Here is a 22,697-nt window from a genome sequence, read left to right as displayed (position 1 = left end):
TTTGCCTTTCCTTGGTTCTTAAAATAGAGACGTATCAAGAATGGCGACGAATGGGTGGCTCCGTACGCTTGGGAATTAACTTTTTGGCAGGGATGCCACCATACCCTCATCGGAAGGGTTCAAAAGCTCATGATCGAGGCAAGATGCCATTCACATGCCATGATCTCTTTCAAAATAGAATTTTAAGAGATTGTGGATATTCTAGTGGCGATCTTTCAGTCATTCCGGCTGAGGTTTTTTTCCCTATATCCCGCAGGAAGCGCAGTATTCAGCTTGGAGGGCAACCTGTCTCACTCTTCGGGACGGGAATGGCTGTTTAAAAGGATGGAGCACCCCGTTTCCTTGTTTCTTGTGCATTGGAGTCTTGAGCCTTGCAACAACGGATGCAACGGGTGTGGCGCAATGAGAAATTCGCGATGTGGGATCAGAGTGTCCTCTTTAATTTTTTAGTGGGTGGAGAGGAGAGGAAACAAGTCAGTTGACTTGGATGACTCGATTTTGCTGATAATAAGTTGAAGGCGACACCGATCCTCAGCCAAGGTTGAATTCCAAGGCCCTAGGGTTGTGGCCTGCTACTTCGTTTGCCTCTGTGTGAAGAATGATGTAAGATAACGGTGATAGACAGTAACCAAGGATTAGATAGAGAGAAAAGACTATGGGTTTTTGTTCCTGTGCATTTCAATCTTTTCGTCCCATCTTTGTGTCTGTAAGTGGGTTCAAGGGACTTGGTTGTAAGTGGGCTCCAGAGAGTAAAAGCCAAAGAATAGATGCATGGAATCTTCAACGGCTTCGCGGGTAAATAGATTTGCCGATGTCCCATAACTCCGGCTCTCGAAATCCAAATTAGGCAGGCGGAGACTACGGTCGCAAGTGGCAGAATTCCAAAATCTCAAGTAAATTCATGGACAAGAGCTAGAGGTTACGGCAAGCTACCAGGTCGTCAAAATGGGCAAACGTGACTTCAACAGCGGAGATGGCGCTGCCGCGTTTCGCAAGCGTCAGAAGATCGTACACGAGGCGCCCACGAGTGAAGAGGTGACTTCAAGCGATCAATTGCGCAATCTCCTCTCTTTTGACCAAGATTTGCGCAATGCCAGGCATGGTAAGTTACCATGTTATCGCAATCTTATTCTAAACACAAACTCACAAATTCCTCTTAGGTCTTCAATCTTTCAAGAATCTCCTCGATCAGATAGTTCACGAAGAAGGCGACCGACGAGCAAACCTCGAAATCTTGCAACACTATCTCGAATCTGTCAAGCCCAGAGACACAACCGAAAATGCAGTCTTTCTCAGCGATATCATGGAAATGTGGTCCTTTGCTGTCCAGGTCAACAACGATGGCGTTATGTCATCTGTTGCCGTTGTCCTAGCTTTGTTGCTCCAGATTCTTTCCGGCTCGCTGCAGCTCGTTCGCCACGGCCTCGGTATCTGCCAAACCCTCCTGCAAGAGGGACAACTCAAGTCATTGGCAAAGAACCTTTCAGCTGAAAAAAGCAAGGGCTTCGTCATCTCACCTACTCTGCGCCTTCTGAGAGAGGCGGCATGCTTGGATGGAGGTGCCTATGCCAAGCGCATTTTCCGTGCTCGAAACTTTACATTGGCCTCTCTCGGAAGAAATCTCGAGATTGGGCATATCGGCGACACTCCAGAGGAAGTACACAAGGCTTCTGTCAGGACGAACGCTGTCCGCTTCTTCTTAAGTCTTCTCAAGTTTCTGGGTTCTGATGGCAGAAAGGAGCTGCTTTCCCAGAAAGAGCTCCTTTCGCATCTGACTTATACGATCAGAAACGATCCTCCTTACGTCGTTACGGATATTCTGGATTCTTTGAAGGCGTATGTTCTGAAAGATGATAAAATTCCTCGAGAAATCAAATTCCGAAGCTTCAACACCAAGTCATTGGTGCGTTTCTTGGCTCTTTACACATATTCCAACGATGGTGAGGATGTAGATGAGAAGTCGACAGTGAGCTACAAGGCCCACCAGCTTCTCATATATATCTGTACAACCCCCAGCGCTGGCGTACTATACCCTTCCACCGGTCTCTATCCCAAGGAATCCGAGGACGACCCCATACCAAGCGGAGCGCCAAAGGCCAGTACGCAAGGCGCACTGTTCACAGACAAGTACAAGGAGGACATCCCTGTGTACAACTTTGTTCTCGCTGAATTTGCCCAGAAGCTACGCCCTTGGTCTAGTCTGAAGCACAGTGAATTGCTGATTGAGATCTTCACTGCTGCCCCCGAACTAACTGCCAAATATTTCCTCAGCAACAAATCTTTCACTTTCGAGCCAAAGCTATCTATGACTTGGATTGGATATGCCGCTTTCCTCTTCAACACCATGCAGATTCCTCTGCTTCCTCGCTTCGGAGATCGCACACGATCTGCCAAAACTCCTCCTCCTACATCTATCCTGCTTGATAACATTATTCCCCTCCCTATCAATCAGAAGGTTCTCATTCGATGTCTTTCATCCAAATCGAACCTCACATCATTCTTTGCTACCCGCATTCTTATCGTGGCAGTCGAAAAACTATCTGAAGCCCTGAAAATGCATGAGGAGATATCGAAGGGCAAAGATCCTGTCTGGGCTGAGGCTGGCCGTCGTTTGACTGATGCCTTTTGCCAACGTATCCCCGACATGAAGGAAATCGTCCGGTCTTACAAGAGTATTCCAGCTGAGAACATCCTTCACAAGACCATGGCTAGTCGCTTGCTACGCCTTTACTATGAAGTCATCCCACAAGTGGCACTTGCTGCAAACTTCGACGTTTCGCCCTTCTTTACCGAAGTCTTCAGATCGCTTAACAAGGGTAGCGAGCAGCATGAGGATGAGTCTCTAAGAGTGATGGAACTTGAGAACCTTGTTTCTATTGCCAGCTATTCCCCGGGTATGCGATGGTTCTCAAAGATCGACAACCTTGTCGACGGGGCAGGATCTTCACCGTATACTGCTCTGCTACGGCTACTTTGTGATAAGAAGCGAGATCTCCCATTCCAGCAACTGAAAAAGGTTCTTGGCGAGGTCGCCGTCGAGAACCAGCTGGTCACAAAGGCATCTATCATGTCTCCTTTGTTTGATGCTCTTCAAACTACATTGGCCGATGTGAAGATAAAGCATATGGAAAAGGTCTGGTCGTATGTTGATAACTGCATTAACCGATGTGCTTCATCACCTATCAAATACCTCGACCTTCTAGAGACATATGTCCAAGAGGATGGCTTACAGCCGCCTAGTGACGATACTGCTTTAGTAAATGTCACTATGGCGGAGCAGCTGTCTTTTGCTATGAGCTCTGCCAGTAGCGACGAACAGGCTGCGCTTGGCAAATTCCTATACTCTTACTTCTCTGTCTCATACAACATGAAGCACGGAAAACAGCTTACAAAAGCCTTGTACAAGCGCATTTCAGATCAGTTCTCTTCGAGCAAGGTCAAGATGAAGAAGCTCAAGGAGGATAAGTCCGACAATGTAGTTGTCGATGAGGATATGATGGATGTCGACACTACTGAGACCGCTGTTGCGAAAGACGGGTCAACTATTGACTCTTTAAAACTTGAGGCCATGCTACATGTGACAATCGCTGAAGACGAAGATACCACGACCTTGACCAAATGGGCAGGTAAAAACACAGAGGATCTCGTTGAAGACGGCTGGGCATCGGGCCTAATCCGCCTCCTCTCTTCTGCCCATACCAACATCCGTAAAGAAGCCCTCACCAGTCTTCTCAAGATGGCCGCCAAGCTCAAGGAGTCTTCATACGAAGAAAAGGAACAAGTCTGGCTTCTTCTCTCCGAACTTGTCGAGTCCTCGCGGGATCAAGTTGACAAGGGTCCTGTTCCTTCTGCATTCACAGCCTTCGCCATCCACGCCCTGGATGTTCTTAACAACCCACTACACCCCCTCTATCCCAAGATCAACAGCTTTCTCACCCGCAGTCCTTTCTGGTCCGCTGACAAGCTTCCTCTCGCTCACGATGTCCTCCACGGCGAGCCTTCAGAAGATGACAAGTACTATACCGAAATTACATGGCTTCTTACGTACTTGCTAGATAGCCTGCGCACACCCTCCGACCTGAGCATCTTCCACCGCAAGCGCTGGTTCGAGAAGATCCTTGCTGTGGGCGTCAACCCTTATCTTCGTGTTAACCTTCGCACTCGTCTTCTGCGTCTGCTTTACCGCGCGACTTGTATTGAAGGCGGCAGCACCACATTGATTACTCGATTTGGCATTCTGAGCTGGCTTGATACACAACGTGCTTCGTTCGAAGGAGGAGAGGAGGCAGATGTGATGGCTGCGCTTATGAAGAGGGTCTGGGAGACCTGTGACCAGGAAAAGGTGAAGATTTGGAGTAAGGGCGGTATTGAAAAGTTGCTTGCTGCGCATGTTCTGTAAAATTGAACGATTGAATCTACATAGACCATATGATAATTGATATACCCGGCGTTATAATACGACGAAGAATCCAACGTTGTCACGGAGTGATGTTGACAAGATCTCGAGCGTGGCCATTGTAGAGTGACAAGCACGAAGTGAGCCTTCTCTTAAAACATGCTCAAGATGAACCGACAGCGTCACGCAGGATAGTAAAAGTAGTGAACTGTCAAACTTGGTCAAATTTGTTTGTACATGTATGTATGTACATATCCCTAACCATCCACCACAGTAAACACGAATGAACGAACAGACACCGTACAATGAACACAGAAATGCGTGTCTATTCACACAAGATAATTTCCCCCTCGCTAACCACCCACGCAGTATTATGGATAAGACCGGCCAAAATTGGTTGTGCCGTTAAACAAAAATGTTAAGTTTTAGTATTCCCATTCCATGTTCGCCATATGTAAAAATAAATGAAAGATTTCCAAGTTCAAATAAACAAGATTATCGCCAGGCTTTAGATAGGCATTATAAAGGCCGTTTCATTGGGTTCTTATGCAGTCTATAGTTGGCCAGAAAGCAAGGCTTCAGTCGCTAAAAGGAATGTTAGCTTAGGTTCTTTGAGTAGAAATAAGAGCGAAAAAAAACTTACCAGAGTTGATGTAGGCCCTCTTCGCGTCTAGAGGAACGTTGAAGCGTCTCTCCAACTCTTGCTTGATGCCCTTCTTGGTGACGGTCATCAAGTCGGCTGTCTTGAGAATGTCGCGGATCTCAGCGAGAAGAGCGTCATCACTAGGCATGCCAACCATCTCTTCAGGGGAGAAGAATTGTGAGCCACCGAACTGGCTCGTGCGGTTACCAGGCATCTCAGAGTGGGCCAGAGACATGCGAGACATGTTGTGGTGACCGAAGCCGGCAGTTGAACCAGGGCGGCTGGGCTGGTAACCACCATTGTAATCGGAGAAGGGTCCTTGAGCCTTGGTGGCATAGCTGTAACCGGAAATCTCGGATCGAACATCGTCGCGAGCAGTCTGTGTTTGGGTCTCCCAAAGCTCGGCTTGGTACTCCTCCCACTTCTTGCGAGGGATCGAGTTGGGATCGAACTTGCCTTCGTCGGAAACAACGATCTTCTTGCCAGACTCACCAGCAATAACACGAGTGTTACCCCAGTTGAAATCATCCATATGCCAGAAAGAGTAAAGAGGCAGAGCAAAGGAGAAGACGGGAATGGCAGCAATGTACATGATCATCCAACCAACCATCTCCCACTTGCGGCGCAAGATGAAGATAATGGCTTGCAGACCGTAGATAGCAGCAAGCAACAAGAAGGCTGTGATGGGCACAACGGAGGGGTTGGACGCAACCTGATAAATCAGGTAAACGATGTACATGACAATAACAGGCTGGACAATGGTACTCAAGAGATCGATAAAGACGACGAATCTCATACTGAAACAACAGAAACCACAAAGCTGGGCAAGGGGAATAAGCTCGGCCAAGTTATGCACAGTAGAGTTAATCCAACGACGTCGCTGGGACAGGAAGACGGCCCAAGAGTCGGGGGCAATAGTCCAAGCCTGCGCGCTGTAGAGGTACTTTGTCTTGTATTTGTCGTGGTACTTGAGGAGCAGAGTCGTAAGGTATCGATCTTCACCAAGGTGAAGCAGATTCTTCATGTGAAGGGTATCAACACGAATTGTAGAGTAATCCTCGACGATTTCCTTACTGACGAACAGAGGCTTGCCAGTCTCAGCAGCGCGGATTCGATACATGGAGAAACAACCAGGCAAACAAGTAACGGAGCCGAACAAACTCTCAAAGGCCTTGGACAAGTTGTGAGAAATCCAGTATTCGTAAACCTGAATCATAGTAATGAATGAGCCCTTGGCGTTGGTCAGAGCAGTTTCACCACAGCAGGCAATCAGGCGAGTATCGTCGATAAAGGCTGAGATCATGCGAGTAGCTGAATCCGGAGCAACGACAGTATCGGCATCAATTTGGAACAAATATTCGTAGAAGGTTGGGTTGACGCCGATAATGTTGCGGATCTGATGATACATCTCGAGCTCCATAGGGCTCATGGCAAGGTTATAGTGGACGCGGTTGAGGAAGCGCATGAGAACCATCTGAGAATCTCGCTTACCACGGTTACCGGGACGAGCGACCTCGGAAGGCTTGCCAACCTTGACAATGACCATGAACGGGACAATGTGGCCTTGGACTTCGTAGAGACCAGAGTAGATCTTACCCATGTTGTGCTGCTTCATACCCTCACCAAGAGCCTCGAAGCTGAGTGGCTCGGGGTCGACAGTCTCAGAGACACCCAGAATATCAAGAACAATGCGAGGCGTGGGCCTGTCATTACCCTGACCGATAATCATACCGTCACAAACAACGACAAGAAGCTTACGCTTGTCATCGTATTTCATGCGGGAAAGCGAATCGATAGCACGGCGAAGAGAGTCCTCGTCTTCGGTATAAGCGGGAATCATACACATGACGAACTTGTCAAGGTTCTCAGGCACGTTCTTGCCACCGAATTGGAGCGCAGCAAGGAACTTGAAGACCAGGATAGAAGCAAGCACAACCGAAACAGCCAAAATGAAGTACTCGGCAAATTGACAACGAGTAGAGTTTCTAGTATCAGAGTCGCCGATGTAGAAGAGGTTGTTCAGGCAGGTCTCCATACGTTGCTTCTTGACCGCGGAGAGTTTGATGTTGTCCCAGTACTTAGAAACATCTTGACCCTTGGCACTTCGGAACAACTGGACAACGCTATCCTCCATGAAATCGGTAGCGCCAGGAATGTTGGGAGTCTGTTGGCCGGGCTTGGGCTTCATGCGAAGACCACCCTGCATATACTTGGTCATATCGTAGACCTTTCCGTGGATGGTGACAATGTTCCAGGCGCTATCACGAGCGAGCTTCTCGACATACTTGGGAGTGTAACCCATTCTGCCCTTGAGGTAGACATGCTTGAAGGTATACATCTGCTCAAAGTACCAATCGGGTCGGCTATCGTTGGTACCATATCGGAAATCGTGGTAGATTGAATTGACGTCAACATCTCTCTGCGCAAGAAGCTGAGGCTGGCCAGTCATGTTGTTGTTTCGGTTGTCGAGAGTAACCTCGGGAGGAATGGCGCCATCCTTACCCTGGCAAAGAGCAGAGACCTGGACGGGGAATAGAGAGGTGATATCCTTTCCAGCGTACTTCATGAGAGTCGTTTCACTAACAAGATCGCTACCAGGATAATGGTTGGGGATGAAGTTCTCAAGATCGATGACGAATCCGCGAATGGCAACATAGGCACCCTTGCTGCCCTTGTCACCGTCGTAAGAAGACAGCTCACCGGAACTATAGACAAATTGCTTGGGACAGATAAGCATGGGGAATCCAACCATGAAGAAGGCGGCAAAAGCACACATGAACCAAATGAGCATGTTGATAGCAAGCTTTTCTCGCCAGGCCATTCGAACGTCCTTACGGGACATACGTCCGATAACTCTGATAGCAAAATCGGGAATAAACCAAGTGAGGAAGTAAACGAGGGCAACCCAGCGCTTTCGGCTAGGCTTGTCTCTGTACTCTTCGACTTCCTCGAGTGATTTCTCATTGCCTCGCTCGGCCATCTGCTCACGAGTGTCCAAGTTCTTAAACATGTCGCCTCCGCCAAAAGCAGAGACGCCAGCCTCAGAACGAGTGTCATCAGTGAAGTAGCCGCCCTTGGACTTCTCGCCATACATGAGAGGGGTGTTGCCACCAGAGACCAGATTCTCCTTGGAAACACCATAGGGAATGGACTCGGCAGGTGTGAGACCGTCGCCAGCGTCGGATGATGGCAGACCGCCGTATCGACCTCCGACAGAAACGGCTTCGCCGAGCTGTGCGATCTCCATCCAGCAGCGCTCACTAAGGAACACACCAGTAGCACCCACGCGGACTTCATTTTGAGGCCACTGCTTCTCTTCAATCACCATCTCAGCACGCTCGCGTTCACTGCCCACCAAAATCGTCTCAGAATCTGTCAAGCCAAGGAACTCGCCGAAAGGTAAGAACAGACTGAAGTCAGCAGATCGGAGACGCTGGCTGATTTCAGCGATGCCAAAGGTTTGAACCTGCATACGCACGCACTTGCTATCAAACTGATTGGCAATTCGTCGATCGTTGGGCTTCAAGCAGAAGATAAAGTACGAGTTTGTGCCGGGGTCGGTAACAGCTTTTTGAACGTTGTCCAGAGAGGCAAGGAACTGGCCTGAGGCTCCTTGCTCCAGAGTCATGTTGGCATTCTTCTTGTTGGACTCTCCAGCTTGACTCTGCTGATCAAGCTCATCCAAAGCCTCTTGCTGCTGGCGCCTGTGGGCAGTGCTGGGTCGGCCAGTGCGGTGAGTCTTTCGTGACATGACACTGGGTGCACGCATCGGCTTTGAGCTGACAGTAGCCTGCATCACGGTTGTACGTTCGGTGGGATGAGTGACGGTCTGAAGAGCATCCTGGCCGAAAAGGCGAGCAACAAACTCGCTCTTGGTGCCGTTGATCATGTTGAGAAGATCACCAGAGATGACCTCACTGTTCTCCTCAATGAGTCCCTTGACAGTGTAGTCGACCTCACCAGCAAAGTGTTTGACGGTGAAGCAAGCGGAAGTGTTCTCGGTCAAGAAGTTACTGCCGGGCAGCTTGGCTTGGGCGGAGCCAACCTCAATAGCAGCGTTCTTGCCGTCGAAGCGTCTTCGGAGAGCCTCGAGGAACTGCATGTCCGTTCGGTTGCGTCGGGTCTGGTCGTCGAGGATGCTGAGAAGACCATTGCCAGGCTTCAGGATACCTCGCACGGCGTCCGAGTTGTCGAAGTAGCTGGTAGCAGCAACGCTGACCTCTTCGGACTCCAGCATATCAGCCTTGCGGTCGAAGAAGTTCTGAAGAGTCAGGTTGTAGATGCTCTCAGTGGCAGCATTGTTGAGCAACTGGTCGAGGGCAGATCCAGTAGGGGTTTGCTGGCAGAAGCCGGGGAAGTCGACGATCGAGACAGTGTTTGCAATGGACTCCTCGGGGGCACAGAGGCGCTGGTTAATGGTCTCCAGGATCCAGGCAACGAGAAGAGAGTACAGCGTCCGTGCAAGCTCGCCAGCATGGGCACGAGCACCGTTGGGATCAAGCATGACGGTAACACGTTCTCGGTGGATCATCTTGGTCTTGTAACCCAGAGTGGTCTGAAGGTCAGCAGCGCTCACACCGAGGAAGGCCGCAATAATGCTGAGAACATCCTTGTTCTTAACGGCTGTGATAGTGGTACCGCCCTCGTGGGAGAAACCACCGCTATCATCACCAGTAACGCTGGTCTGGCTAGTTGTCTCAAACTCAAGTTGACCAATGTGAAGAATACTGGCGAGAATCTGGCAGATCTCAGCGATCTCAGCACGAGGGAACTCAAGCTTTCGGAGAGCGTTCTTGAAGACTTGGAAACCCTCGGAATCGTTAATGCCAACCTTGAGCTGGGTAGGGTGGCCAAGATACTTCCAACGCTTTTGAGCGGCGCCGGCTGCCCCAGATCCACCATCCAACCCAAGATGAGACCTCTCAGCCTCGCTTGTACCAGCGAGAAGATAGTACAGAACGTGGAAGTTTCGCTCTCCTGTTGGAACATCGGCGATACGGCTTCGCTCCAGACGATGGTCAAGAAGCTTACCACCGATCAAGATGGGGTTGGTAGTAGAGGAAGTATCATACTGCAACTCGTAGAACAAACCTGACTTTGAAGCAGTCGGTGTTGTTGCAGTCTTTGTAGTTGTGAGACTGTCAAAGACATATGCGGCAAGAGAGAGCTTGGTGGAGAGAGGTGTCGATGATTTGTTGAGGAGAGCAGCAAGGAGGTGGGCTCGAATGGTGGACTTTCCAGCACCAGATTCACCCCTGAGGAAGGTATGTTAGTACACCGCCGAACTGCGAGATTCTGCATCACTTACAAAAAGACGATGGCCTGGTTTTCGGATCTGTGTCCTAATCGCAGATAGGCTCGGTCTGCAATATCTTCAGCGCCAGCCATGGCGCTTCCCTCCTTGCCGCCATCTGGACCCTTTGACGAGTTGGTGTAGGTGTTGAGTGAGATGAGGGCGTGAGAGGAGAGTCGAGCAGTAGGATGAGAAACATGGAAACGACTGGCAAGGTGAGCAGTGAGATGCGTGTCGGACTGGAGATGTGCCGGTAGCGAAGGCAGAGAGGGTTGAGTATGAGGGCCTCCTGCGCCGCCGAGCTGTGGAAGGCTCATGGCCATAAAGTCAAGCCAACGAGTGGCTGTCGATGATTATAACGATTCGGTAGGTTCTTGTATCAGTTCTTGTCGTGAATTGGTTATTATGGACTCGATCGGTCGTCGTTGATAAGTGAAGTTGGGGTGGTTGTTGGATGGCAGTTCAGAGCAACAAGTCAACAGGCACTCTGAGCGAGGGTAAGGGTGCAAGTAGACAATAAACGAGCGTCAGAAAAACAATAATAAAGATGGAAAAGGTAAGAGGTTCCGGATTCAGAAAACCTTCACCAGGACGATTGAACGGTAGTGGGAAATCAATCTACTTGCCAGCCAAAGGTAGTAGGTAGTATGTATTAGCACAGCACCAACAAAAACAACCTGGACTGACTGGGCTGGGTTGGACTGGGAAAAGGGATTGTTTTCTTGGGTCGACTGGCCACATGCAAGTCTTCTCGTACACGACAGGGAGAGTGGAGGTGGGATTTTCTATGTACGGTCGACCTTTGAGTCCGTATGTGCAGTTCAGGCATAGCGCAAAGCCCCCCTTTGGCCTTGGACTGATTACTATGTTTGGCTTGTCCCACGACCACAGCATAAAAATGGGCGCCCATACGAGCTTTTTCCCTGCCCATAGCCACACGGCACTTCCGCCTAGACTGCTGTACAGTACAAGTCCTGAGCCCCCCTGAATTTGTCTCTGTCGTTCTCGTCTGGCTCTTGGCACAACAGACCAGACTTGTCACGAGCCTCATCTATATTGACATTCTGGGTCTGTGAACAATATGAGAAACATGACTGCTACTCTTTGTTCATGCTCAAGCAACCTTCAAAAGAGATGGAACAACCGGCGCAAGTTAATACATGTACATATTTCCCATGCATAATCAGTAAATGACGGCCTCAGCACAGCGCATCGCAGATCGATAATTAAAGGTGTCTGAAACCGCGCCTGTACAGGCCGCTTACTTGATCACGATGAGGTCAATACACTGACAGGGCATTGAAATGCCACTTAATAAAAGATCCGGTACAGAGGCAGCTGTCAATAGTTTTGTCTCGGCCCCCTGTTGACTGAAAGAGTGCTAGCAGGGGTAGTCCCTGCTGGTACTAAAGTATACTTGAAGTTCCTTATCGATAGCAGAGAATCACTATATCTCAGTAATTATAGTAAATTATAGGGCATTAACTGAAGTTATTAGGGCTGATAAGATAAGACCAAAGTACTGAAGTACTAAGCTAGCTTTTCATTGGTTTTACCCCTGCTAGTACTCATTTGCCTTACAGGGGGCCAGGACAAAACTATTGACAGCTGCCTCTGTAGTGGTGGCTCTGTATCATCTCTAAATCAAGTCTCAATCGCGCCTCTCCCTCGCTAAGACTAGATTGCCCATCTCACTTAATTTGGACGCCACAACGGCCAGCCATGACGATAGCTGAGCCTTGGTCCAGAGAAAGCATTCCTGTCTTGTTGATGCTATAACCAAAGGGGACAGATGCTACTCACCACAAACTCATGATGGGTACTGCATCATCGTCAACCGTTTTGTTATGGGCCCATTCGATGGTGCGGACTGGTACGAACTCTCTCTTTCTTTACAAACCCCTAAAAACCCATGCAATCCCTGACCCGGTAACCAGCCAGTCACTCTCCTCGAATGATATTCCTGCAAGTCTTGCCTACTAACCCGCACAGACATGGACAAGACGGCGGGTCATACAAAAGGCTTGTTTACATCTATGCTCCGTACTGTGCGCATTCATAATCCCCTATACAGCGAGTATCAGACCTTGAATTGAGACATGTTTCTGCTTCGGTTTCCTTGAAAGCCGATGACAAGTTGTAATAACCGATGCTATGGTGGCGGCAAATTCTACATGCCAAAATAGAGGGTTCCAGACATATTCAAGGGATTAAGACCCAAAGAATAACTCTGGGCGAGACAACATGTGGCCAACACCCTTCATAATCCGTCTTACCCTATGACACCGCAAACAAGCGGCGAGGCAAGAATGCAGACGGGCGTATGGGCATTTTTTAACAATTTCTCCTGTGATATCTCAGGGGTCTAGAATCTCCACTGTCAAAATTTCAAAGTCGCCTCAAAAAAGTCAAGGAGAACGTTGGACCGTCACTCGGCTTACTAGGGTCAACCTCCCGGCTCCAGTGATCGATCCTCCCCATCAGCCTTCTGGAATGTGTGCCCGAAGTGTGAAAATCGATGCTAGCCTGCGATTCTCCCTCCCCTGTAGTGGTTATTTATTTTAGGACCGGGAGATGGATGGCAGGTCGTGATGGCCGTCATCCGGTGGAGGCACAGTCATGAAAAGGATGCCCTCCATCCTCCTGTCTTTGTTCTTATGACGCCGGCCTACCACGAGACTTTTATTTTTATTTCCTAAATATGACTATCGTGATTCCTTCGTTCTGGTATCCTCACACAGCCCGGTAAGGTCGCTTCAATGGTCTGTGAGATTGTATGAGTGAGCAAGATTGTGGAAATATCCGAGACATCCTTACTACTGCTGATCTCAAATCAAGCTGGTTTGTCGCGACCCCCGGCATTGATGGAAGGGTAAAGAATTATAATAAACTCTTCCTCGTGTCAGAATATAGACCAGGTAGGGTTAATTACCAAGAGCCAAAGCTTGCTTTAAGTGTCATGATACTGGTTCTTACGTAGTATCTCATGCCATTTTCTAAGTTTAGGGTAGACAGTCCATATTTTCATAAGCCAAGTTATTGTACGTACCCACGTCCCAGCTGCGGATCATGACTGTCTGTCAGCGGACGTTGCAGCCAATGCTACCTGCTAGCGATAGTTCAAACTAAACTCCCGCTCAAGCTACTCACGATCCATTGTCTTGACGGGCGTTGACGCTCTACGCGCCCTGAGCGCTCGGCTGGCTGTCGGTACGTTATATCAGATGCTACACAGTGATGGAACTCTATCAGTAATAAGAGGGTCATGGTAACCGCAGATCAAGGTAGAAAGTCAAAGGACAACAGCCTGGAAAAAGAACTGTTACATGTAGATCTGTGACAGGATATGGGTTCTCCTGGACTGAACCACAACTAGATAAGATTTTCGGGGTGATGTGATTTCTCGATCTTTGCTCACGTCTGCCCTTGTTTTCCCGATTGATATGACCAGGCTGGTGGTGACAACCTGAGAGTTGGGTGTAACCACATGCAAGCCGAAAACTTGGGTTGTGTGATATGTGTAACATATACCTAGGTACGTGTACGAGTAGTTAACCAAAGCCTTACGGTACTACAGCAGAAGAGACACAGCCTTTTTATCATGATTATAGATCACAAACTTGAGTATATCATATGCAAGCAAGTCTGTGTATACACAAAGCTGGCTAGCTGAATAACCTGCAGGTCGTGCATCGCGAGACTTTTCTCTCAGGGACGCGTAGTCAATGCAAGTGAATGATTGAATGAATTGGCCCGACCCTCGTATTTGGCTTTGACCCACACACCACTCAACTCCAATCCGGACCCAATCCTTACTAAACACAAGGTTCTTTGCCCTGCCCTCGGGTCGGCCCCCTTACCCCGACTGGTGATGGTACGGTCGTGTGTGTTCCAAGTTTAGATATGCGATGGACAGATCCATTTAGGAGTGACAGTCAGTACAGTGCTGCACAGTGTCGCGTGCTGGTTTGGCATTGAGTTTTCTGAAGAATCCATTGCAGCTGTAATATTCCCCCGCTGTCTCTTGATGGCTTATGTAGATTGTGCTGTGTTTGTAGAGAGATGCTAGATCCATCGTGTCCTTGACCAGTTAGATGACCCCTTTACAGAGCAAAGCCCGCCTGAAGCGCCACGTCCAGTCGCTAAAAGTATCAAGACGGGACGTTAGACATGGAATACTGCGCCCTTGGATTCAACGTCTCGCCGTACACAGTGCATCATCAGGTGTATCCATTTTCGGAGTCGCCCTTTTTTGCTGGGGCACGCTACAACGGCACTAGGCTATACTGCTCGACCTCCTGCCGCCCGTTACTGCTACTGCTACTGCTACCTCTACCTCGCCTGTCCTTCAGACTAGACCAAGACCACCCTGAACAAGACCCAGTCGTTTCTTCAATTCTACGTGAGCGTCTCGTCTTGTCTTGTCTTGTCGTTATCTGTTTTCTCTACAGCTTTACTGACCGGCCTCACTCGCTTTGGCTGTGTCTTCTTCTCATCAATCGCTACTTTATCTTAATTACTGACTATCATCACCAACCCCCCTTTACACAGTATTCACTGTCGTCCAGGCCGTGATACTTCATCCGATCAGGCAAAAAGGAGGGCAGCGTTGCCTAGCGACCGAAACCTTGATCCCATCATTCGACCATCTTCCTGCACGCCTTTCAGCCGCCTTCAATTGCTGGGGAGTCGATCGCTATCATATCCATTCGCTCATACATCTAATTGTTATCGTCTGTCGTTCCTCTTTCGATTTTTCGACGTAATATCCTTTGCACCATATACTTTATTGCACTTAGACACGGCCGTTGAAACCAACACCAAAACCCAATCCCGTGTACTACATCTACATCGCAACGTGCAATATCCTGTGATTGTCCCCATCGAGGGCATCACTTTCATCGACCATGGCGAGACGAATGTCCATGTATTCGATGGCCTCCGAGGCTATGGGTGGTCCTCAAGTCCCCCAGCAGATGTCAACCACGACTCTCCTGAATGCCATTCATAACATCTACCTGTCTTCTCAACCCTATCAACTCGACGCCGGTACCAGTCTGGTCGTCAACACATGGCTCACAGCTGCCCAAGCTGGTGCTACTGTTGATGCTACTCTCGCTGCTCGAGCTTGGGAGCATGCCAGGCGTCGTGCTGAGGATGGCTGTGTGATTTTAGGGTAAGTTTCTTCCAGTATGGACCATTGTCGCCATCGCTAATCCATTATAGTTCACTCCACCAGGCAACTCCCTCGCTTCTCGTGCCGTTCCTTAACACGTTCCCGTTTGCTATCCCCGCATCCATTTACAAGTCATTGGAGGCTGTACAACCGTTTCTCCGATGTGTCACTCCCTACAACGCTTCGGCTCCACGACAGATTGCCCTTGGCGTTACACTGACATTGAGCTTGGGAGGAAGTGTTACAGGAGCTACTCTGGCCTTGTCGCAAGGCGGAATCGATACAGAGAATGGACTACTCAACGTTCCTGCTGAGGCTGGCTATCGTGCTTTTGACGTTTTCTACTACCTGCTCACATCCGCCTCAACGCCCGCCGAACGAGAGTTCCTAGGCCTCAAGTCACCTTCAGCGTATGCTCTTCTTGCTCGCTCAGGTACCTACGAGCCTCCATCCTATCTCATCACAGCCGATGACGGTGCTGCTGCCGACGACTTCCGTCAGGCACTCAAGGAGATTGGTATCAAGGGATCTGCCCATCGTAGCTTTATCTCTACACTGGCCGGACTTCTCAAGCTTGGCAACACCCTCGACTACGATGCCGATTCTGACGATTTCGAGGAGATCTGCGAAGACGTTGGTGGTCTTCTTGGTATGGAACCAGAAGTTCTCATGCAACAGTTGAGCACTGAGGATCGACGAACACTTGTTGCTGGCTTGTATGAAGCTCTCGTTGACTGGGTCATTTCCAAGGCCAACGCTGCAATCGCCGCTCAGATGCTCCGTATTAGAGATGGCGATGAGTCTGTCGATGGTCGTGGCGTTCGTACCCCCAATGAAAACGAGGATGGTGACACTGTTGCCATCACCGTTGTTGAGGTGCCTGAGCCCGCTCTCGGCAGGGCTCTGGCCATGCGAACAATTTTCGACGACACTCTGGGCATTAACGCTGAGATGATTGAAGATGGTGTCGAGATCCACCCAGCTTCGTCTTCTGTCGTTCGTGAGATGCAGCAAGCCGTCGCCGACGTCGCACCTGATCTGGGCATTATGACCGGTCCTCAGGGCCGAGACCGGCAACATGATATAGAGAAGCGAGAGGTCATTCTAGAGAAGGCTGCCTATGCATCTGAGGAAGACAGCTTCATCAAGAAGTTGTTGTTCCCCGTCGAGGGCCAGGGTATCAGTTTGGGCCGAGCTGGTCGTTTTGACCTACCAGGTCTTCTGAGTGCTAGCCGTGCTTGGTTTCACCTTTCTTTGCACCCCACAGATGATTCTCCTGCCAATTTGGCTACGCTCCCTGCTATCACCTCGGCGTGGTCAGCTGGCACCATCTCTCGACAGCTTCGTTCTTGGCGACTTCCCGAATGGGCTAACCGTCGCAACCGAAGTCTTGACTACACAGCCGACTTTGATGTCGATGAGTTCGTTGGTCGTTACGGTGCACTAGGCTGTAAGGATGGCAAGGACGGCATTGAGACCTGGATGCTTGAGAGAGGATGGAGCAACGGTGAAGTCTTCATTGGCAAGGAGAGAATCTGGGTCCGCGAGGGTCCTTGGTGGGAGGCAGAGAGCATGCTTGACATCAAGCCCGCCCATAGTCTTCAAAGCATGGGTCAAAATCCGTTCACATCCGGTTTTGATACAAGTTACTCAGCCAACCCACCCAATGGTAGCGGCTTCTTCCCTGCTCCTGCTATGGACAACAGCTTGAATGGCAGCAATGATCACCTCATGCATACCCGGAACTTCAGCCAGGGCAACATGAGCCAAGCTACCTTCAACCAACACCCTCAGCTGAATCCTCAATCAGCACCTTCGATTGCCCCATCTGCCATGCGCAGCGGTCCGCCCGCCGCTGGTGACTACGGTCTCGGTAACAAGGGTGACACCTACAAGGGACAGGTTTACTATAATGAGGATGGAGAGTTCACTGGCGTGCTTGATGGAGAGCTTGCCAAGGACAAGAAGATCGAAACCAAGCCCCTGACATTTGGCCGACGGGCCTGGGTTGGCTTTGTTTGGGCCATGACTTTCTGGATTCCTTCACCTCTTCTCAAGTTTCTTGGACGCATGCGACGACCTGATGTCCGTATGGCTTGGCGTGAAAAGTTTGTTCTGTTCTTCATTATCCTTTTCCTTAACGGCTTGATTATCTTCTGGATTATCGGTTTTGGAAAGCTTTTGTGTCCCAACGCCGACAAAGCGTGGAACGTCAAGGAGGTTGCTGGTCATGCAGAAGACGAAGACGCTTTCTGGGTTGCTATTTTTGGCAAGGTTTACGATATCACCGACTTCTGGCGACAGCAGCACAGTGATACCAGCATCAAGACCACCAAGACGAACATGTTGCCTCTCGCTGGTATGGTCATGGACAACTACTTCATGCCTCCCCTCAACAGGGCCTGCAGAGGCCTTGGCATCAAGGAGACCGTTCAGCTCACTTACAACGAGACTCTCAACAACCCTCTTGCTCAGCATATCTCTGGTTTCTACACTCGTGATCGCACCAGTGCCCTCAATGACCCTGACTGGTTCTGGCAGAAGTTCCAGCCCAAGATCAAGGAATACTACCATGGTGACCTTGTTTGGAAAGAAAGCACTGTCAAGAGCCAGGGTGAGGGTAGTGAGCAACACCCATGGGCCATGTACGGCAACCAGGTTTACGACCTCACTGACTACTTGAACACTCTGGATGTCAATGACAACTTTGATACGTACAAGTTCCTTAACGAGGATATGGTCAACTTGTGGAAGAACAGTCCCGGTACCAACATCAAGAGTGATCTTGACTCTCTCATCGCCAACGCAAAGAACGAAACTGTGGCCGCCAACCTTAAGAATAGTTGGACCTGTATTCAAAACATTGCGTTCAAGGGTATCACCGATTTCCGTGACTCTCCCCGGTGCCGAGTCAACAACTGGCTTCTTTTGGCTTTCGCTGTCATTATCTGTATCGTCACCGGTGTCAAGTTCCTTGCTGCTCTACAGTTCGGTTCCAAGCGACGCCCTTCGCCCCAGGATAAGTTTGTTATCTGCCAGGTGCCTGTCTACACTGAGGGTGAAGATTCTCTTCGAAAGGCACTGGACTCATTGACGGCTCTTCAGTACGACAACAAGCGTAAACTTATCTGCGTCATCTGTGATGGTGTCGTCGTTGGTGAAGGTAACGATCGTCCTACACCCAAAATTGTCCTCGACATTCTCGGCGTTGATCCCAAGGTTGATCCTCCCGCACTTCCCTTCAAGTCTGTTGGCAATAGTGCCGAGCAGCTTAACTACGGCAAAGTTTACTCTGGCTTGTACGAGTTTGAAGGCAACGTTGTTCCTTACATCGTTGTCGTCAAGGTTGGCAAGGAGTCTGAACAGTCCAAGTCTAAGCCTGGTAACCGTGGAAAGCGTGATTCCCAGATTCTCCTTATGAGCTTCCTCAACCGTGTCCACCACCGTTCCCCTATGTCTCCCCTCGAGCTCGAGATGTTCCATCAGGTCAATAACATCATTGGTGTGGACCCTGAATTGTACGAGTACCTTCTCATGGTCGATGCCGATACCTGCGTTGAGGAAGACTCTCTGAACCGTCTTGTTGCCGCTTGTGCTCACGATGCCAAGATTGCTGGCATTTGTGGTGAAACCACCCTGGAGAATGATGAAAAGACTTGGTGGACCATGATCCAAGTTTACGAGTACTTTATTTCTCATCATCTTGCCAAGGCTTTCGAGTCTCTCTTCGGTAGTGTTACTTGTTTACCTGGATGGTAAGTTTCTTTTTGACCTTGATGTTTTTGATCTAGCTAACTCGTCCCAGTTTCACTATGTACCGTCTTCGTAGCGTTGATAAGGGCAAGCCCCTGATTATCTCTGACGGTGTTATCAAGGACTACAGTGTTTGCGACGTCGACACCCTCCACAAGAAGAACCTGCTGTCTCTTGGTGAGGATCGTTATCTCACTACCCTCATGACCAAGTACTTCCCCGAGATGTCCTACAAGTTTATCCCCGATGCTCAATGTAAGACTGCTGCTCCTGAGTCTTGGAGCGTTTTATTGTCTCAACGTCGACGATGGATTAACTCGACCATCCACAACCTGGTTGAACTTATGCAACTTAAGGAGCTCTGTGGTTTCTGCTGTTTCAGTATGCGTTTCGTTGTGTTTATTGATCTTTGCGGTACTATCATTCTCCCCTCCACCACTGTCTACATTGGTTACCTCATCTACATCCTGGCTACCGGCACTGGACCCATTCCCTATATTTCTATTGCTATGATTGCTGCCGTCTATGGTCTCCAAGCTCTCATCTTCATTCTCAAGAGACAGTGGCAACATATCGGATGGATGATCATCTACATCCTTGCTTTCCCTATCTATTCCTTCATCCTTCCCCTCTACTCCTTCTGGAACCAGGACAACTTCTCGTGGGGTAACACCCGTATCGTCATTGGAGAGAAGGGTGACAAGCAGGTTGTCGCTGTTGACGATGAGGGCTTCGATCCTCGCTCTATTCCTCTGCAGCGCTGGGACGACTATGCCATGGCCAACAACCTTCCCGGACGTCGTGGCGGTTACCAGGAGAAGACTGATTATTCTTACGGCGACAACTACGAGCTTGATGAGATCAAGTCTGTGTACTCTGCCGGTCCCCAGGGCTCTGTCTTGACTGGCATGCCCGGCCGCAACACTTATATGCCTCCTTCTCCTGCTTTCAACAACGGCCGCACATCCACCATGGGCTTCCAAGAATCACCCATGCAGCACCGTCAATCCATGATGTCTATGGGCACAGGTGTCCAGGATATGCGCAGCCAGTCACCGTACCAAGATTACCCTGGCCAGCACCCCAGTGTTGCCAACCTTCGTGGCCAGGCCAACCTTTCCCCTGCTACCGGTGGTGGTCACAGCAGGTCAGGCACTGCTCTGGGTTTCAGCAGTGGCTCCCGCTCTCCTATGCCCGATGCCATGCGATCACAGTCATCATTTGACTTCCAGCATGGCCAGGGCGGTCCCACCGACATGGCTATCGTTGAGTCAATCCGCTCTGTTCTCTGCGAGGTTGATCTTGATACCGTGACCAAGAAGCAAGTCCGCGCTCTTGTAGAGCAACGTCTTCAGACCGAGCTTGTTGGCGAGCGCCGCACGTTCATGGATCGACAAATTGACCATGAGCTCGAGAACATGTAATTTGAATATTAGAGAAATGTGGAAATTTGTGTTTTTATACTCTAATCTTGGGTACATACCTTTTACTGGGTTTATACAGCGTGTCGCAACGTCATCTACTTGTTCTTGGGTAGAGTTGCTAGCAAAAACCAGAGCATGATGGAAACATGGGTGTTCTTAAAACGAGAAAGTGAGAATACTGGCAGGCGTTTGATGATATTAATGGGCAGAAATGGGAGTCGTTCCTTGGAAATTTTATACTATTGGTTTACTGTAAAAATGTTTACATCTCTTATTATCTCTTAATGGTACAATGGCTGGCTATTGGTTTTTGTTTCAATAACTTACCTACGTTAATGCTATCTATTGCCAAATCCACGTTCCATGCGATGTACCCTTGACTTGTCGGATCTACTGTGAAATATGTGAAATTGCCAACGTCGTCTGGTTGTCGTGTTTCGCGTATCGTGCATCATAAGAGTCACAGTTTGTAAGTGCCGATCTGCAAAGTTGAGCTTAATGTTTGATCGATCATAGAATTAGCCTACCCTTTCCAACATATCTTGACGGGTAGATACAATGCCGTATCTCATAACTCCTCATTTCGTACCACAGTAACCTGGCAAGTTCCGCCTACATCCAAAATAGGGTTATTATCTACTACTGCTTATCCAGGTTTCCCACGCCTTTCAACCGCAAGTACACATCCGTTCCCCATCCATACAAACTCTGCACCGCAATTCCCCCGCCAAAATATTCAGCATAAGCCCTGCTCAGAGGCAATCCGTAGCCAAGACCAGCGATGGAGCTGCCACCAGTGCTAGCAGTGGATATGGCGCTGAGCCCACCATCATTGCCGTTGGCGTCTCCAGGGAAATCGTCGACGTCGTCGGAGAAAGTTGTAAATGAGTATGACCAGATATTGGGGGTGACCTCTGGCGGGATGCCACCACCGCGATCGCGAATACGGATTGTGACACCTGGGGCATTGTCATCGAGAGGGCGTATGGTGTCCGTATTCGTATCGCTTTGTTTGTTCTCGGCGGGCAGACTTGAAGTGGATGTTGACGAATCTTTAGGCGACGCTGGCTCTGGAGCGATGGTAACGATTACTGGTTCGTTGGATCTGTTCTCGATTGTAGCTCGGAAGGCGTTCTTGAGAAGTTCGGTGACGATGTATTCGAGATGCATAGGCACGAATGCAAACGTCGTGTCCGGTTCGCCGCGGATGTATAGTAGAGGTCGTACGCCATAACGTAGCTCACAGATGTCGGCGACAAAACCAGCACATGATTCCACTATTTGCGCTGGGCGAAGAGCTGTGTCAATGACTCCGATATATGAAGGGTGTTCAGGACATGGCGTTGGACTGGCACTTGGATCGAAATGCGGCTGGGAACTAAAGTGCAGTGCAATGTGTTGTTCTGCGATAAGTCGTGTACCAATTCGAGCGCGGAGATGCTGATCAAGGAATCGAGTTACCTCCTCGGGAGATATGTATCGCCGACATTCGAGAAAGCCTTTTGCGAGAATGGGGATCGTATCCGTATGCGTCGCCACGAGCTCGGCAAGGACATTGGTAAAGTGCACTTCATCCTCGAGGGTCGAGATTGGTCGTCCTTCGCGGGTCGCGTGCCAGTAGGGAAGAAGGATGGATAGAGAGTGAAGGTAGTTGTTGTAGATTCGGGAGATGTTTGGGTTCGCGACGACGATGTAGGGGAGGTTGCGTAGAGCTTGGATACGATGGGCGAGGCGCACTGGGAGGAGGGAGAGTGCAAAGTTGGCGGAAGAGAGGAGAGATTCGGATGAAAGAGGTGGACGGCCGTGTCTATGTGATTAGGTTTAGTTAGTCTACGTAGATAAGAGTGACAGTTGAAACATACCTCACCAGGTCCGCCAGGGATAGTGGATGTTGATGTAGACGGGCAAGAGTCGCAATTTCATCATCCGTTACCTTTTGAGAATGTATACTCCGTCCTGACACCATTCTAGTGCCCGTACTTCTGTAGACCCATTGCGATTGTCTAGGTCCC

General features: G+C 49.5%; 4 protein-coding genes across 4 annotated transcripts; 2 read left to right on the top strand and 2 right to left on the bottom strand.

Moving 5' to 3' along the window:
* Positions 1 to 945: 945 nt before the first annotated feature.
* Positions 946 to 4,399, top strand: FSST1_004835 (ribosome 60S biogenesis N-terminal-domain-containing protein; the record flags this gene model as incomplete). Its single annotated transcript, XM_083231050.1, has 2 exons — positions 946 to 1,102; positions 1,161 to 4,399. The coding sequence occupies 2 exons, from the start codon at positions 946 to 948 to the stop codon at positions 4,397 to 4,399; spliced, it is 3,396 nt and encodes a 1,131-aa protein (XP_083088265.1).
* A 550-nt stretch (positions 4,400 to 4,949) lies between these two features.
* On the bottom strand, positions 4,950 to 10,655 carry FSST1_004834 (chitin synthase class Va; the record flags this gene model as incomplete). Its single annotated transcript, XM_083231049.1, has 3 exons — positions 4,950 to 4,981; positions 5,040 to 10,294; positions 10,348 to 10,655. 3 exons carry the CDS (start codon positions 10,653 to 10,655, stop codon positions 4,950 to 4,952), a joined length of 5,595 nt encoding a protein of 1,864 aa, XP_083088264.1.
* Positions 10,656 to 15,239: 4,584 nt separating this feature from the next.
* On the top strand, positions 15,240 to 20,685 carry FSST1_004833 (chitin synthase-domain-containing protein; the record flags this gene model as incomplete). The annotated part of the gene is made up of 3 exons (XM_083231048.1): positions 15,240 to 15,508; positions 15,559 to 19,263; positions 19,314 to 20,685. The coding sequence occupies 3 exons, from the start codon at positions 15,240 to 15,242 to the stop codon at positions 20,683 to 20,685; spliced, it is 5,346 nt and encodes a 1,781-aa protein (XP_083088263.1).
* Positions 20,686 to 21,324: 639 nt separating this feature from the next.
* Positions 21,325 to 22,651, bottom strand: FSST1_004832 (branched-chain alpha-ketoacid dehydrogenase; the record flags this gene model as incomplete). The annotated part of the gene is made up of 2 exons (XM_083231047.1): positions 21,325 to 22,492; positions 22,548 to 22,651. 2 exons carry the CDS (start codon positions 22,649 to 22,651, stop codon positions 21,325 to 21,327), a joined length of 1,272 nt encoding a protein of 423 aa, XP_083088262.1.
* Between the last annotated feature and the right edge of the window lie 46 nt (positions 22,652 to 22,697).

Source organism: Fusarium sambucinum, chromosome I, assembly GCF_050947815.1.
Source record: "Fusarium sambucinum isolate potato_lamoka chromosome I, whole genome shotgun sequence".
In the NCBI taxonomy this organism is placed as follows: domain Eukaryota; kingdom Fungi; phylum Ascomycota; class Sordariomycetes; order Hypocreales; family Nectriaceae; genus Fusarium; species Fusarium sambucinum.
Note: the sequence above shows the minus strand (reverse complement) of the source record. Positions and strands in the feature narration are given on the sequence as shown.